Source organism: Lasiosphaeria miniovina, assembly GCF_030549165.1.
Source record: "Lasiosphaeria miniovina strain SMH2392-1A chromosome Unknown B0T26scaffold_6, whole genome shotgun sequence".
NCBI lineage: Eukaryota > Fungi > Ascomycota > Sordariomycetes > Sordariales > Lasiosphaeriaceae > Lasiosphaeria > Lasiosphaeria miniovina.
Genome location: NW_026848225.1, coordinates 3,644,846 through 3,661,189, shown reverse-complemented (window position 1 = coordinate 3,661,189; position 16,344 = coordinate 3,644,846). Strand labels below are relative to the sequence as shown.

The 16,344-nt window shown below is 56.1% G+C and overlaps 8 protein-coding genes across 8 annotated transcripts; 3 read left to right on the top strand and 5 right to left on the bottom strand.

Annotated features, from left to right (window-relative positions):
* Positions 1 to 921: 921 nt before the first annotated feature.
* Positions 922 to 2,597, bottom strand: B0T26DRAFT_653767 (FAD binding domain-containing protein; the record flags this gene model as incomplete). Its single annotated transcript, XM_060438489.1, has 6 exons — positions 922 to 1,226; positions 1,302 to 1,411; positions 1,489 to 1,567; positions 1,634 to 1,695; positions 1,753 to 2,048; positions 2,193 to 2,597. 6 exons carry the CDS (start codon positions 2,595 to 2,597, stop codon positions 922 to 924), a joined length of 1,257 nt encoding a protein of 418 aa, XP_060293368.1.
* A 226-nt stretch (positions 2,598 to 2,823) lies between these two features.
* Positions 2,824 to 5,013, bottom strand: B0T26DRAFT_723956 (Gpi16 subunit, GPI transamidase component). The gene is made up of 3 exons (XM_060442651.1): positions 4,557 to 5,013; positions 4,087 to 4,487; positions 2,824 to 4,031 (listed from the first exon to the last, which is right to left on the bottom strand). The coding sequence occupies exons 1-3, from the start codon at positions 4,910 to 4,912 to the stop codon at positions 2,938 to 2,940; spliced, it is 1,851 nt and encodes a 616-aa protein (XP_060293367.1). The 5' UTR covers positions 4,913 to 5,013; the 3' UTR covers positions 2,824 to 2,937.
* A 288-nt stretch (positions 5,014 to 5,301) lies between these two features.
* Positions 5,302 to 5,690, bottom strand: B0T26DRAFT_723955 (uncharacterized protein; the record flags this gene model as incomplete). Its single annotated transcript, XM_060442650.1, has 1 exon — positions 5,302 to 5,690. The coding sequence occupies exon 1, from the start codon at positions 5,510 to 5,512 to the stop codon at positions 5,303 to 5,305; it is 210 nt and encodes a 69-aa protein (XP_060293366.1). The 5' UTR covers positions 5,513 to 5,690.
* On the top strand, positions 5,302 to 6,789 carry B0T26DRAFT_723954 (uncharacterized protein). The gene is made up of 2 exons (XM_060442649.1): positions 5,302 to 5,586; positions 5,669 to 6,789. Exons 1-2 carry the CDS (start codon positions 5,559 to 5,561, stop codon positions 6,514 to 6,516), a joined length of 876 nt encoding a protein of 291 aa, XP_060293365.1. The 5' UTR covers positions 5,302 to 5,558; the 3' UTR covers positions 6,517 to 6,789.
* Positions 6,790 to 7,607: 818 nt separating this feature from the next.
* On the bottom strand, positions 7,608 to 8,140 carry B0T26DRAFT_431321 (uncharacterized protein). The gene is made up of 2 exons (XM_060434969.1): positions 7,689 to 8,140; positions 7,608 to 7,616 (listed from the first exon to the last, which is right to left on the bottom strand). The coding sequence occupies exon 1, from the start codon at positions 8,067 to 8,069 to the stop codon at positions 7,767 to 7,769; it is 303 nt and encodes a 100-aa protein (XP_060293364.1). The 5' UTR covers positions 8,070 to 8,140; the 3' UTR covers positions 7,608 to 7,616; positions 7,689 to 7,766.
* Positions 8,141 to 8,241: 101 nt separating this feature from the next.
* Positions 8,242 to 9,513, bottom strand: B0T26DRAFT_654232 (uncharacterized protein; the record flags this gene model as incomplete). The annotated part of the gene is made up of 3 exons (XM_060438528.1): positions 8,242 to 8,432; positions 8,478 to 9,321; positions 9,433 to 9,513. The coding sequence occupies 3 exons, from the start codon at positions 9,511 to 9,513 to the stop codon at positions 8,242 to 8,244; spliced, it is 1,116 nt and encodes a 371-aa protein (XP_060293363.1).
* Positions 9,514 to 13,287: 3,774 nt separating this feature from the next.
* Positions 13,288 to 13,875, top strand: B0T26DRAFT_679387 (uncharacterized protein; the record flags this gene model as incomplete). The annotated part of the gene is made up of 3 exons (XM_060440352.1): positions 13,288 to 13,476; positions 13,609 to 13,750; positions 13,835 to 13,875. The coding sequence occupies 3 exons, from the start codon at positions 13,288 to 13,290 to the stop codon at positions 13,873 to 13,875; spliced, it is 372 nt and encodes a 123-aa protein (XP_060293362.1).
* A 1,096-nt stretch (positions 13,876 to 14,971) lies between these two features.
* Positions 14,972 to 16,039, top strand: B0T26DRAFT_755179 (uncharacterized protein; the record flags this gene model as incomplete). The annotated part of the gene is made up of 1 exon (XM_060445924.1): positions 14,972 to 16,039. One exon carries the CDS (start codon positions 14,972 to 14,974, stop codon positions 16,037 to 16,039), a length of 1,068 nt encoding a protein of 355 aa, XP_060293361.1.
* Positions 16,040 to 16,344: the final 305 nt, after the last annotated feature.

The following is a 16,344-nucleotide window of genomic DNA, read 5'->3' as shown; positions in this document are numbered from 1 at the left end:
TGGGTCGTGTATCGATAGTCTCGCCGGGCTTTCCCCGCAGGCAGCCGGGGTTTTTGGTGGCCTGCAGGGCCGTAAGGCTGAGGACGGGGAGGGGGTGCGTGCTCCTGCAGTTCTGATTCGTCTGCTCGGCCCAATCTCACGGGTAGAGTCTAGTGTGGTCGACGAGCCACGAAACTAGCAAATGAAAGGGCGGCCAGACGCGGGGGGCTTCTCTCTTCTGTCTCTCAAGTCTCAGCCAGTCCAACCAATTACCTCGAGCCACAGCACTCTGGGGAGGAAAACCGTTGATGTGGGCGGGGATATGATGTTGTCATTTTGTGCCGTCTGACTGGGCGAACCACAGACTCGGAATGCTACCCTGGCCCAGTCTTTCTGCCGACTAGCAAATAAGGCGTTCAATACACTTGGCGAGACGGGCGAGACGGGCGAGACGGGCGAGACAGACGGAAGCAATGGTCCTGCCGGCCCTGCACTCGCCTGTCTCTGCCCCATCTGCAACGCAAGCAGCACACGCCGTCACACCTAATTCGAAGGGCTCACCGGTTCACAGCGGCTAGTAGGTGCAAAGAGAATGGTTGGAAAGGAAAGAGAAATAGCCAATGGGAATTGCCCTAGCTAGCATGTGTGGTTACCTGGTAAGACTTTCTTCTGCTCTGGCGCAGTTCATGTGAGGGAACCTAGAGTGGCACCGGCAGGGCGCCGTGCGCAGGTGCGGGATTCGTTTTGCTCGCCTTTTCTCTCCTGCCTCTCTTTACTCCTCACCGGCGGCCGGAGTAGCAGCAGCAAAGAAGGCGTCGGGGAGCTGCCAAGCGGGGTCAAAGTCTTGCATGACCTGCACCGTCCGCATTACCACGTCTGGGGCATACGCAATCTGCAGCATTTCCTTTGTCGATTCTGAGGAGGCGTAATTACACCAGTCTGTTAGTCTGCCTTGCTGTCGCCACCAAAAAGCGCCCGGCTTGCGGGTGCAACTGCAAAGACGGAGGTTGCAAAGACGGAGCACGTACTGGGAATCGGCTGCCCCTCCAAAAAGTCGAGCAGCTCTTCGGGCGCCTCCTCGTCGAAGCCGTAGTTGCTCATGATCTGGATGGCCGACGCCCTGCCCCTGCGGATCGTCTCGTAGAGCACGAGGCGTTCTCCAATCTGCGACGCGTCCGTGACGCCGTGCAGAGCAAGCCCGAGGGCCAAGCCGTCCTCAATCCCTTGGGCTCCGCCTTGGGCGTGGTCTGCAGCCAGCGAAGACGGTCAGCAGCGGCTTCTGCCTCCCTCCGGTTTCTTTTTCCTATATCGGGCAAACCTACGGGGTAGCATTGGGTGTGCAGCGTCGCCCGCGAGCACCATCCGGTCCTTGTGCCAAGTCGAGATGGGCGGCCTGTAGAGCAGCGGCCAGCGCTTCACCTCGGTGGCCTTGCTGTTTGGCGAGCGGCCGGCGATGGCGCTGTGTCAGCCAGCCATACCATTCGGAAGATGGATTGTGGCGCGACTCACTTCATCACGGCCAACAGCTTGGGGTGGAAGTTGGACCACTTGTCCAACACCTCTGACTTGTCGACCGACGCAAGCCAGTCTGAGATAACGTGTGCGCGAATCAGCGAGTGTCATGGAAATTGCCTGCGAGCAGCTGCGTGCATACCTTCTTGGCTCGACACCACCTGCTCATCGCGGATGATGTTGATGAAGTTCAAGACCTCGTAGCTGCACAGGTTTGCTGTCAGACTTCCGAAACATGCATGATAACGGGGCAAAACATACTTTCGGCAAGGATAAGAGATGACCCTCTTCTTCCCCGCGATGTCAACCCATAGCCTGCAGCCGCGGGACCGCCAGTCTTCGTTGAAGAAGCGCGTGTCGGGGTCGTCGTCGACGCTCGTCTTTGGGATCAGGAAGCGGTAGCAGAGATTGACTTTTGGAAACGACGGCACCTCGGAAGAGTTAGGGCGGCCGAGGACGTGCTCGACGCCGATCGAGTGCACACCGTCGGCCGCGACAACGAGGTCGGCTTTTACGATGGCTCCGCTGGCGAGGGTGATGGATGGTGTTTCCGTGTCCTTTTACAAGAAGTTAAGGAAGCCGGACGTCAGCGAAACAAGCTCATCGCAGTTTGCTTGGCGCGAACATTGGCAAGCCACTCCCGTTGGCAAACTATGCTGACTGCGGAAGGAGCTTGCCCGCCTGCTCGCCTGCGTGCTTACATAGCTGCGGACCTCGGACCTGAGGTGGATCTCTGCCGGGAGGCCCGGCCCGCTGGGATCGGTGGCCAGCTCTCGCAGAGCCTCGACCAAGTCCACTCGGTGCGCGTAAAACAGGGGTGCCCCGAACAGCTCCGTGTTCCGCGAGTGGTCCGTAACTGCGGGCAGCGGTTCCAGTGTCTCATGCGACATAAAGTACATGCCCGGCGTCTTTACAAAGCGGTGCCGCACGGGGTCGAGGCCCCACGGAATCAGGAAGCGGGCAACATTGGGAGGCACATTGATGGCCGCCCCGACCTCGTTGGCGAGGGACGACCGCTCGTAGATGGTCACCCGGTGTCCGCTACGCCGAAGGGAGATGGCGGCCGCCAGCCCGGTTATGCCGGCACCTACGATGGCGATATCCATGTCGGCGAAGGCTTGGTGTTCTGGCCGTGTTACATGACTGAGGGGCGGGGTCGGAAGCAATTGTAGATGCCGCGTGGGACCAGACCACGTTTGGAGTGAGGCCCAATCATGTGCAACAGCAGACAGCGGAGGCCTTGCTGTAACAGCGCCGAGAGGGAGCCCAAGCCACAAACACGATAAGAGGGCAATTGGAAGCGCGTCGGCCGTCAAGGCAGAAGCGAAGGGGATAAATCCCAAAGCCACACTGATATGCATTGCAACACCTGATATGTACCCATGAAATATGGCAGTTTCTAAACCACTTATTCCTTTTACAACATGCAAAACCATCCCTCAAACTTCATTGGGGCGCGGGCGCTGGCTGCTTCTCAGCCACTACCCCGGCCCTCTTGTTCCGGAGTCTCTCAAATAGGGTAGCGAGTCGGCCTTTAAGCCTCTGCCCGGCAGCCTTTAGGTTGCTCTCGGGCCCCTCGTCGGCAGCGACAAACCTTCTCACTAAAATGTTAAACATGCCACCGAATGCCAGGGCGATAGCCGTCGACGTGAAGATGATGACGTTGTACGGCATACTGAAGTCGGGTGTGGGCAGGCTGCACAACAGCGACGTTGTACGGAGGTTGTACGCTGCAAAGCGCGGGCTGCTCTTGTCGCTGTTGAGAATAGTGATTACTGCAGCGGCCACGTCGAACCCGCGGTTTGCGTCGGGTGGGTACTCCGTGTACCGCAAAATGGACTTCTCAAAGTCGTAGGTAAGGAAGACGGTCGACGCAGGCGGGATGCGCATGCGCACCTCGAGCTGCGTCCCCCGCGCGCGGTCCAGCGCCGGGCGGTAGTAGACTTCTTCGATTAGAGAGTTGCTGCTGTTGTGCCCGTAGCTGCCCTCGATGCGCGCATCCATGGTGTGCAGGTAGATACGCATGAACCACGGCAGCGACTCCATGTAGATAAACTCCACCTCGTTGTCTGGGCTTGGATTCCGCAGCATTGTCTGGACGCCACCGCGCTCCTGCCCATGGCCCGTAAAACTGCGCTCGGCATACAGTAGAGGCGTCTTAGACTTGACGAGATCCGACGTCACTTCGATTTGGCCGTTACCCTCTTCTCCCTCCTTTTGTTCAGGACCCGGAAGGCTGAGGTTAAAGTCGACCTCGGGCGGAATATCGAAGCACCGGGACATACCGTCCGGGTTCTTCTTCTCCACCACGCCATGCGAAACGAAGACAGTGCGGGAGTCGGGGACGTTGAGGCATACAGGAGGAACGCCCGGGTCTGTGAGGGGGCAGGGCCTCTCGATGGTCTTGCCAAAGAGCTGGGAAAGCGACCAGTCTTGGCTGGTGCTATAATCGGCAGGAAAGCACGTGTCATCTGCGTGGTAGGGCTTGGATGTATCGCACTTGAGTTCGTGGCCAGGGGCCGGCCTAGGGATGGGGTTGTCTGGGACGGGAGTAAGTATCTGTCAACTTGCGTTGTTGGGGAGGGCCAGTATTACCCCTTGGTCTCTTGGATCTTTCAATGTCGAGGACCATGTCAATAGTCTGCTCAATCTCCAGCCTACATCCCTGTCCGTCAGGACACACTGGCCGGACGTCGATGGCCATGCTCTGCCAGGAAGCATCAAACAGCTTGTGGCCGTCGAGCAGTGTTGCAATGCCCGCCTTGCTCTTGCAGGGCAGGAGCTTCAAGAAGGGCGTCAGGTTCTCAGTGCACACGACCTCGTGGGGAAGCACGCCGTAGAGCAGATGCATATTATTTACGGTCGAATTAGGGTGGTCGCCCTCGGGCTGAAAGGACATGACGGGTCGCGTGGTTCGGGTGCCATCGATGAAGTTGAGCGAGGCGCAAAAGAGGCCCGACAGGGCGTTCGTGAGCGTCAGCCATTTTTGGTCTGCCCTGTTACCCAGATTCAATCATCAGCACATCAATATTTAGGCGTGCCACCTTCTCGTAGGGGGTCCATACTCTTCGTCCGTCTCGGCCTCGAGCCAAGCCCACAGCTCGACGCCAGTGCCGCCCTCGCGAGCACCATCCCACGGCCGGGCGCCCCAGCTCTCGGCATCCCAACGTCCCAGAGTAAACCTCAGGTGCAGCTCGCGTGTGTCGGCATGTTGCAAGATCTGGCCGAGCGATCGGGGGAAGAAGCGGAAGTTGTGCGCCTCGAAGGCCGAGAGGGCGGTGCTGGAGCGGAAGTTGAAGCTGGCGAGGAGGGCTGACAGAGGCAACGGTTGGAGCACGAGCTGCTCGTGGTATACGGACGACGCGGAAGCAAAGTTCAAAGAGAGTAAAGCGAACAGGAAAAAGGAAAAAATTCGATGCATGGTTCCCCCTCCGTCACCGCGATCTGTCCATTGGGATGAGTCTGGTTGTCTCGACTGGGACTGGCGATCGTGACAGGAGATGGAACTGTGAAACTCCAGCGCATTTCGAGGCTGCGCTGCGGCCAGAACCAGAACCCCGTATCCAGGGCCGCCCGTACCTAGCCACTTCAGTCTCCACTTCTGTTCTTTCCAGGGTACCAGGCCTACAGGCAGCATCCAGCACCCTAGACATTTATGGGCCCAAAAACGCTACTTGTGTCTTGTCGATCTTGATGTTCCTGGCCCGTGCGTACAGTGCCTTGGCGGAAATCTTGGGCAATCACTCTACCCTCAGATTTTGCTCACCTTGCCAGGACAGTGCGAAGTAACTTTATGCTTTTAGCGCACTACTCAAGGACTTTGCAGGCATAAATATTTTGTACCCCTCCAAATCCGCACCTTCTCCACCCCACCTTGCAACCTGCAACCTTTCGTCCCGCAAGGTTCCTTCCCCGAGACCCTGACCTTCTCTGCAAAGTAGCCTGGCACAACGCGCGCGCGGCTTTGATCGCGAATAATTTCACGTCGTCCAACCAAAGCTTCACTCCCGACAAGGCACATTCCCTACACACTCTCCCCCCCAAATTCACAAGGAATCACATCAATCATGGCGGCCGAGCAACGAAAGTTATTGGGTAACCAAGCCTTCTCTCTCCTCTCCCCCCACCTCTCCCAACTCCCCAGAGAATGATGATGCTGACGGCGCTGCTGCTGAAGAGCAGCTCATGGGCGGAGGAATGGCGTCGCGCAGCGCGCAGCTGTCGCTGACCGACCAGAAGGTCTGCCGTTCGTACCTGGCGGGCACCTGCCCGCATGACCTCTTCACGAACACGAAGCAGGATCTGGGCGCGTGCCCCAAAGTTCACTCGGAGGCGCTCAAGGCCGAGTACGAGGGCCTGCCCGAGGCGGAGCGCAAGCGCATGGGGTTCGACTTCGACTACTGCAAGGACCTGCAAAAGTACATTGACGACTGCAACCGGCGGATCGAGGCGGCGCAGCGGCGCCTGGAGATGTCGCCCGAGGAGATCCGGCAGACGAACGAGCTGCTCGCGTCGATCTCGGACCTCGGCACGTCGATCGCAGTCGGGCTGATGGAGGTCGAGATCCTGGGCGAGATGGGCGAGGTCGGCCGCGCGTACGACGACTTCTTCCGCATCAAGCAAATGCAGGTGCTCAAGGCGGACAAGGAGCGCGAGCTCAAGGCGCTGACCGACACGTCGGGCCCGTCGGGCCACCAGAAGCTGCAGGTGTGCGACGTGTGCGGCGCCTACCTCAGCCGCCTCGACAATGACCGCCGCCTGGCCGACCACTTCTTCGGCAAGATGCATCTCGGCTACGCCCAGATGCGCAAGACGTACGACGCCTTCCCCAAGGAGGTGCGCGGCGGTGGAGGCGGACGCCAGCGGCCCCCCCTCGCCATGAACGACCGCGACGAGGACATGGGAGGCGTGCCCACTGGCCCCGGCGGATACAATGACGGCGGATGGGGCAAGGGCCCACGAGGCCCACGCAGCGGCGGCGGCTTCCGTGGAGGACGCGGCGGCGGCCGACGCGGCGGATGGTAAGCGGCACACATTCTGGGAGGATATAGCTCTAGCATTGGTACAAGGCGTTCTAGGAGTTTTGGCGTGGCACACGGGAAAGGAAGGAAAATTTACACTGAAATGGGAATCACGGCTTGGGATTATTGGTCTTGGGGGCGTTGTACAAAAGACTGCTTTCACTGCTCGTCTTCATTTTCACGAGAACCACCTACTTTAGTGATGCCTCAAGGGGCCAATTAAGACAATGAGAACCGCGTCTTCTGGCGCCGACCGTATTACGGAACATTATGGGCCTCTCCAACAACAGGTGTGCTAGGAAAGTGGAAGTCCTGAATGTATTCGCTGCTGGCTGTTGCTATGTAACACGCCTCCACAAATTAGAGCACGAGAAGATAACGGAAACAACGCTAGGGACCTACAGCCCATATTCCCCTCCACTAACGCCACCTTATTCTTCGACAGATTCCAGAAGGGAAGCCCAAGCCGAGCACGCCACACGAAGCTTGTGCACAGTTACAGCAAAGACAGACCAAACTCTGCAGTATCCGAGTTAGAAGCATCCTCCATTGTAACGTCCTCGAACACGCGATCCTCGACCTCCGGGGTAGGGGCATCCCTAGGGACGCCGCCCCGACCTCAGAGATGCGCTAGACAACGGGCCGGAAGATGCGCATACAACGCGGCGTTAGGAACAAAAAGCAACACGGAAGGGTAGAAAGGACATGTATATGCTAGATTTGTCAAGTAGGCGTTGATAGCAGACGACGGCCTAAAGGCGTCGAGCGGAGGTGGTGGACATGGACCGGCGAGTTGGTTCGCGGATCCCTTCACCGATTCCACATCGAACTGTTGCGAAGGTCCTGGGGATGGCGAAGCGAAACTCGGACCAAGCGTCTTGTATTCCAGGACAAACTTCTCACCGCCTACGTCCATGTTCTGGCCCAGGTCCTTTGTAAAACTCTTGAACTCGTGGAGGCGCAAAGGATTGTGTCCTCTCATCCTTTTAACACTGTTGTCTATTTTTTGATACCCTTCTAGTACTCAGATATTGCATATTCCGCTTGACTTCTCAGGAACTGCCTTTCCTCTTCTTCAGAGTCCACTTCGTCCTCAGAGCCCACCTCCTCTTCAGAGTCCACTTCGTCCTCAGAGCCCACCTCCTCTTCAGAGTCCACTTCGTCCTCAGAGCCCACCTCCTCCTCAGAGTCCACTATAGTTCGCTAGACAATTCACATTCTTCGGCATCGTCTTGAATTTCCATTAGCCATGGTTCAACTATCATTCTTGTAAACCCCACCATGACTTCCTGTGCTTCGCGTAAAGGTTTTGATATTCCCCCTTTTCGCGTTGTCGTACTTCCCGTTGTCGTGCTTCGTGTTTCTCTGCTTCGTGTTTCTCTGCTTCGCGTTATAGTGCTTCCAGATCCTCTTTTTCACATGTCGCTGCTTCGCATTCCTCTGGTTCGCGTTCCTGGGCTTCACCGAACTCTTCTTCATGTTGCAAGATGTCGGCCCGGCGTTTGCAAGGGCTTTCGTCCTTATTGAAGATAGCCCGGCGTTCGATCTCAAGATCATCTCGGAGGGGTGACCAGGTTCTATATGAAACCTGCGTTTCTGAAGTGATACCGACAGCTTGTGTAACGAACCGGTGAGGAAATTTCCGGGTGGGAACAAAAGTGTCGGATGCCATCTTATTATCAATAAAACCCAAGCCATGCACCGAAGGGCCCCTCGAGCTAGTACTCTTCTATGAGACTGTGTCCGCGGCCGCTACCTCGTCAGCCCACCGGCCTGGCGCTGGAGACAGTGGAATTTCTTCATCGATATTGTTACCAACTTTGGTGGTATCGAGCTGCTTCGGGATGGGTTGAGGCAGTGTGGGGAAGTCTTCGGGCTTTGGGACCGAGCCGGTGGCAGGAGCTTGCGCCTTGCTTTGGTCTTGCAACCCATTGGCTGCATTAGCCCCGAGGCCAGAAGCACCACGGCCGCCTCGCTGGCCAACCCGCCCACCGCGCTCACCGCGGGGTCTACGGTCTCGCGGAGCTCTACCACGCAAGGACACAAGGTCGCCGTCCGGAAAGGAGCTGCCCTCTGTGCTGCCATCAAGTGCGTCCGGAACGGCGTACCGGCTCCCAGCAAGGCCGGAGTTGCGGGTGCCCCGCACGCCTCCATGGGCGCTCCTGAAGCCCCTCTGGTCCTCTTCTCGGATTCTCTCTTCCTTGCCCTCATCCCACCCGCCCTCTTTCATGCCCATAGCATGGAGCTTGCGCTCGCGGTTCTTGGCTCTTTCATTTTCCATGCGGCGCTTATCCTCGTCGGCAAGGCGACGCTTCTGAGCCTCCTCGGCACGGCGTCGTCTTGCCTCCTCCATGCCCTTGGCTAGAGCCACAGCGTGCTCGCTCTCGTCGCGCTGCGTCAGCTCGAAGCGTCGAGTCTTCTCGGCCGACAAGATTCGCATCTGCTCCATCTTAGCAGCTAGCTCCGTCTCCGTGAGCTTAGTGCGAGGGTTCGCGCCGGAGCCTAGCCGCGCGTCTGATGTGGCACTGGCGGTATTCTTGCCGCCGCTATCCTTGTCTTTGTCTCTGTTTGCTGGAGCAGGTTCGTTCGTGGTTACGGGTGATGTTGTCGCTGGAGGCTGTGGTGCGGACACGTTGGCATTAGCGGTGGCCTTGGGCTTCGCTTTGTCGGACGCGGAGGATCTCGGGGGTCTATCGGGACGTTTGTGTCGAGACTGTGCTAGAAACTTGGTTGCTTGGGGTGCAGCCTGGATTGGCTGAGCTGGCTGGGCAGCCGGGGCTTGTTGGGCAGCCGGGACTTGTTGGGGAGCCTTTGTTTCCTGGGTTGTGGACGGAGCGATCGCTTCAGCTTCTGAGCTCACGGAGGTGTCGGCGGCAGCATCAGGAACGGAGGGCTCCACAGCCGCAGCGACAACGGTGACAACCTCCCCAGCAGTCGCAGGCTCAAAGTCGTCCGAGAAGAGGTCGTCATCGGTGCGGCCGCCAAACTGGTCGACGTCCATTGTGGAGATCGGAGATGCGTCGAGCTGAGATGCTAGTGGAACTGCCGTTGGGATATTCTTGGGAATGCTACTCAGACTGAAGCGACAGTAGTGCAGCACCTAAACGAGCGAGTGTAGATGCAAGAATGGGGTGTGGTTTGCGAGACGGAAAAATGATTGTCGGGCAAAAGGGTGAGTTCGTCGCTCGATTCACGAGTGGGGGAGACGCCGTTTCTGGTGAACCGAGTCTGCAGCCGAGAAGGGATTGGCCGCGTCAATGGGGAAGACGCGATCAAGGTGAGCTGACCCCTGTCGCTTTGCGGTAGCGCGATGGTGCCAGCTGTGACCAGCTGCAGTACTTGCTCTCGACAGCTGTTCGCCTAAGTGGGTTAGGCTGAGCCGCGAGAGTTCGGATTGGCCCACCTTACATCATACGCCATCTGCTCATCCGCCTGAGCCAATCACCTTTTGGAGGTTTCCGTTTCTTGGGCTTCCAGGCTCTTTCTTCATCATGCCGTCCAGTCGCAAATGCCATTGTTGATGGAACGGATGTTTTGTTTGAAGGGATTTAAACCTAACCCATGTGAGGACGAAAGAACGTGGTGTAAGGTATCTGCACCTAGCCTGAGGTTTCGGCGACTGAGCTCTCTCGCAACATGACTTCTGACGGGCGAAATGGACGGCGTCAGTGCCAGTGGCGCGCCAACATCGCAGAAGCCAAACGCTGTGCGAGTCAAGTTATCTCTACACTATAACCACAACCTCTTTTCGGACGGACCCTAGACACAAGACACAATTAGTGGGGTTTTATTCGGAGCTGCCTGCTCTTCACCATCCTCACCTTGGGTACTGTACATAGTACGCCGCACCTAGCGCGCCGAGGACGCCCAGCAGACGTGCCGTGGGGCCCCGGCGGTGCTCGTCACCGACCTAACGATAGGAGACCAAGCCGCGTGGATACATGTTTCTGTCGAGCGGGCTGCACTGGTCCGGCCGCGCGGACCTGTCGCCAAGGCTGCGGGATTTGTCGCCAAACAGGACGGCAATGTCAGCAGTTGAACGCCAGATTTCATGAGGAGATACGGAGTAGAAATTGAGCTATTTATCTCGGATAGGTCTTAATTAGCGATGAGGTTTGGTGGCTTGCAGCGGCAGTTCAGCTCTAGCCTAGCGGCTGCCAGCTTTCTTTTAGTCACTTAATGAGTCAGTGGGCACGAAAGTCTCTTCTCTCCTGAGGTCGTGTCCCACTTAACTCGCGAACCCGTGCAACTACAACAAGCTCAACTACGGGTGAACGCATCACTCTCTGCCTAGTCATTACTGCTTTTCACTGCCTGGATTAGGTGCACTGAGCTCGAAGCTCATGCGCCAAAGCTATTATGGCGAAGTGGGAAGGAAATCCGGATCTTTCTAGAATCGGGGTGGGTTCTGGTTGATTACAGCTACAGCTCAAAAGGTAGTAAAATTATCAGCTAATTCATTCTAGGTTCTGACAGCATATATATTACAATGCGCAGTGACGACTCTCTTTTGCGCTGTTGGCGTAACCATGGACCTTCATACCAGCTACGAATACAAAGCCCCGAAAGTCGCCGGTACTATGGGCCACGATCCCCCAGATCAGTAGTCTACACTGTGGCTATACGGCTCCGGCATCACCCCCAAGATGAAAGCCTTCAGAGCGTGCCTCGAGGCATTCTAGCTCTCATCCTTCTATTTCGGTCTAGGGTTCCATTTCGGTCTAGGGATTATCATTGCCGGACTCTCAGTTAACGTCATGGAGGGCATGTCCCAACATACCTTGTACTTCTCCATCCTTGGTGCCCAACTATCGACAGTAGTGCTCACGTGCTTCCGCCAATGGTATCACCTGATCACAAACACATCGCTAACACCTTTCTTCTTGTAATGGGTATCTTCTGGTTTGGAGCATTCTCGCCAGCAAAGTCTATTCCTGGTCGACCGGATGCGAGCTTTTCTGCTTCTACGAGTTGCCATCTCGTCAGAAGGCCTTGTTCTTCGTCCTCCTACCAATGATTACTACGCCTGTCATTCTCATCATTGTTGTAGCCAAATTTGTCTTCAAAAGGTATAGGCCCCAACCGACGAAGCAACAAGGGGTAGGGAAAACAGTTCTCACAATCTATTCCTTCTTAATCATGTGGATTTCGCTCGGCTTCTTCGTTCAGCTTCGCTTAGAGGTTATTGACGTGGTCGGAGGCTCCTATGCAGAGAACGAATGGGGCTTCGGACAAGTTCTAGCAATACTTGCATTGGTCCTAATGTTTGTGGAGTTTGGCAAAATTTGGATGTCTAAGTTGACGTCCTGTGGCTGTTACCGCAACGGTCTGCTGTCAATGACTGACTGGATGGGAGGGGATAAAATCAAGGCGACTCTAATTCTAAGCGTGAAGATTCTTGGACTGGAACCAAAGCAGACTTATGTCTGTGTCCACGAAGCCGAGACGGAGATGGCCCCGGTGTCAAGCCCCGGGCTGGCAATCAGGGATCAGGAAGAAAGAAGAATCAGGTATATGTAGTGGGAAACTTGCCGCGGTCTCCTAGGTGGGTGCTTTCGAAACGTTGCCGTGCGTGTTCGTTGACTGCACAACACTTGTTACTTTCAACCCTTGCTACTTTCAACACTTGCTACTTTCAACACTTGCTACTTTCAACACTTGCTACTTTCAACACTTGCTACTTTCAACACTTGCTACTTTGAAATAACGGGCATGACTTATTCTAAGTGTGACCCAGCGATCGAACCAACTCTATAGTATTTCGTCTGCTCAAGGAGGGACTTCCACAGTTAGATTTATCACAAATGTGAAATGGCTTATACCCATCGCCACGTGCACGCTAAAAGTAACCACAGGTGTTTGCCGCGGAAATTATCAAAAAGTCAAACGATTGAACGGCACTGCTCCGACAGAATCATACCGGCTCAAAACAACCATACTATCGAACACCCTCCACCTCGGGATTTCCCAGCCTTAGCCAGATAGCGACAACGTGTGTTGCCGTGGGCCCGGCAAAACCAGACATTGCCGGCCTCAGTGTAAGTGCAATCTCCGTTTTTGTTTCTTATCCAATATTGCCTTACCTATCTGGTTCCCGGATCGCAGCGTGAAAGCCATGTGCTCACATTCTTGCACAGATCATTCCCGCCCTGGCATTTCAGGGCGGGACTTCGATATTGCTCACTATCGACCTAGATCTCAATATGGATTTTAAGAAGTAGCTTGGCAGCCCATAAAACAAGCAGCCACGCAAGGGAAAGCCTCCGCGCGGTCTGCAGTCTCGCGGCTCTATCGGCAGTGGTGACTTGGTAGTCCCTCGGGGAGACGGCTGGCTACCGACGCTCGCCGAGCTCGAAGAGCGCTAGGCTGGCATTCGGGAATGTCTGACGTTTATTAGGGACTCTCAGATTCTGACGGGAAGGTGAATTTAATTGGAAGTAAGCCTCAGTGGCATTTTAACGCTAATAACAATTGTTGTTTGTCTCTATCTATAGGCAGCGGGCTACTAATAGCTACCCTCGCGACTCGGGATTGTCTGAGCTTATATCACTTTCACATCATATACGACATCACCACCAGACTTGGGGCGTGAGTTTCAAGTTCAGATCATTCCGTTGTTGTTGCCAACCACTAGAATATCTACTAACTTTTTATTGGTTCGCAGGGTGTCGTTTTGCGCGGCCTTGGCACACTCGCTCGACTTCTCTCGCGATGGCCACATGATCGAGGGTTCCTTGCCTGTGTATTTGCGATTCTGTATCTAGCCTACGGTGTCATGTTTGCGAATGCACTCCATGGATGGGACTATGACGTTCCCGGCGGCTGCTACCACACCCGCCTCGTCGCGCCTGACGCAGCCGTCCACCCCTACGTCGATCGCATCTATCTCGCCGTCACTTGCTTCTACACGTTCATAGTCATCATTCTCTCGTTCCCTCCGGCCTTGATGGCCAACCACCCGTTAGTATACATCTCGCATGAAGACACGTTTCCCCGTTCACGATATGTGCGGGCTACGCTGGCGCAGATGCCGTGGCCAACCTGGGCGAGAAAGGAGATGTATCGGTGCCACATCGTGGTTTTTACCTTCATCTAGTCTCCTCTCCATATCTACTCGGCTGTGGCGTTACGGCTCTCCAACGAGAATTTCCTCGACGGCAACTCGGAGAGGGAGGGACAGGTCATGGCTCTCATGCTGGTGGCGGACACCATCATCCGATGTGGAAAGGCCATCAATGGTAAGTGGATGTCTGACTTATTATCCTCGAAGCACCGCCACTGGATTCGAGACGAACATGACGGCGTACTGAAACCATCTCTAGGATATGCGATAGAAGAGCGGACCACCCCCTCCCCCCCCTAAACGCTTAGCATCTTTAAGAACTCTCTATCCAATTTCGACTAGCCACCGCTTACGGGCTAGCGACTCCTGTTGAGGCCGATCCTATGCCGCTCACCAAACTTGAAGTCGGAAACGCGTCCAAGGCGGTAGCTCCTCTCACTAACCTTCCACAGGGGATTGGCCAGTCGGGTGCTACAGGTTCTTCTAGCGTGCACTCTTCAGATATATGACGTACTGGAACTGTTTCGGGAACAAGCCTTTTATTGGAAAACTCCTGTCCACAAGTGAGCCCGGCTGTCTTCAAATTAAAATCGTTCAGTGCTCAGTCAGACACGGCAATCTTGTTAATCCTCGTCACACGGACTCGTACCCAAAACGCAAATCTACCGGTTCCTGTGCACTCGTCATACCCACCACGCACTCGTACATGCATGCATACTCATACTCGGTACACCGGCGGGAGCCCTAGTCAACAACGCGGGGTTCAGGGGTTCATAAAGGAAGCAGACTAGTAACAATAGGTCCGAGAGGAAAGCCACGCCGTTGGAGTCCAGCCTTAGAGAGCGTACTTGGGTACTTGGCCATTTCATTTTAGCGTCTTGAAATTTTAGTGAACCGTGAATGGGCTAAAAGCGCCCGTCATTCGTCTGTAAGTTCGTGGGAAAGAGCGACAAAGGTATCCCTCCCTCATAGGACCGTCAAGGGCCCCTGCAAAAAGAGCCGCGACAGCTCCAAAGAGAGTTGGTTCTTTTTTGTTCCCTGACAGACGTCATCCCGCTATTGTTGAATAGTACAATAGTCTAGATCCCGCACTTAGATTCATTGTTCTCTTGTCCTATGTCCACACATTGGTTGATTTACTTTGGCCTCGAATAAAGAAGACGAGCCAACAAAGAGTCGGATTCCTTGTCCGCTTCTAACTGTCCTGTGCACAAATTTAGCCCTAGAAAGGCCAGGTCTGTCAGACCCCTGCCTGCCCCGTGTATGAGTATAACTGGTAAGATCAGGGACCGTCCACCGATTTCGACGAAGGGTATAAGAAGGACCTTAAGACTCATCCTCCCACCAAGAGTGGTAAACCAAAACAGCACAACAGGACATCAACCAAACGACCAACATGATCAGCAAAATCCAGTCCATCGTTGCCAGCGCCGCCCTCTTGGGCGTCGCCAGCGGCCACATGATCATGAACACACCTACGCCATACAACCTCCACCACAGCACCCCCCTCGTCCAGGTCAGCCCCCTCGGGCCAGGCCTTCCCTTCCCCTGCCAAGGGAACCAGGACATCGAGCAGGTGACCACCATCACAGCGGGCGCGACCCAGCTGGTGAACTTCACCGGCGGTGCCCAGCACGGCGGCGGCTCGTGCCAGTTTTCTCTGACGTACGAGTACCCGCCGCCAGCCGACAAGTCCAAGTGGAAGACCATCTACACACTGATCGGCGGGTGCCCAGTCTCCGCGGCAGGAAACCTGCCAACAGCTGGCACTGACGCTGACGGGCGCGCCGACTCGGTGCACTGCGGAAACGACTCTGGCACTGAGTGCATCCGGCAGTTCGAGATCCCCATCCCCAAGGGCGTGCCTAGCGGAAATGCTACGTTTGCGTGGACCTGGTACAACAAGATCGGAAATCGTGAGCTGTACATGAACTGCGCACCTGTTAGCATCACGGGCGGCGCGAGCGACACGACCTTCTTCGACGCGCTGCCGCAGATGTTCGTGGCCAACATCCCCGGCGAGTGCACGACCAACAACGGCGTGCTCAACATCCCCAACCCCGGCAGCTTTGGCAAGATCCTCGAGCAGCCCGCCCCCGACAGCGAGGGCACCTGCGAGAAGGCCGCCGGCATCCCCACCTTTGACGGTGCCCCTGGCAGTGGCAGTGCGCCCCCTCCTTCCCCTCCCGCCACCACCTCGGGCAGCGACACCACGCCTCCCGCGGCCACTGCCACTGCCACTGCCACTGCCACTGCCACTGCCACCCCGCTGCCTCCCACTGCCACTGAGACGCCCGCGGGCGGCTCTGGGTCCTGCTCCCCCGACGGCGCCATCGTGTGCCTCGAGCCCGGCTTCTTCGGCATCTGCGACCACGGCTTCGCCGTCAAGCAGGCCCTGGCCCCCGGCACCACGTGCGCCGGCGGCCAGATCTCGCGCCGCAGCGTGCGCTTCTTCCGCGCCTAGCTAGGTAATTAGCGACTGGAACGGCGGCAGAGCCCTGCCATGACTATCTGATCTGGTCTCGATGGCCATAGGGTATAGCGGGGTCTCATTTTCGTTTCTTTTCTGATTTTTAAAGCGATATGTTTGTGTTGCTTGCTTTTCTGCTGCGGAGCGACATCATTAGACAGATAAATTTATATTTTATATCTACCTAGAACTGTGCCTTTGTATGTATGTCTGGTTGTTTGTGTGCCTGTGCATTGTTTGTGAATCTTGGCTAACGTTTCTGCATTTCCGTTAACCTTGTGCCTTTCCTATCATGTCCC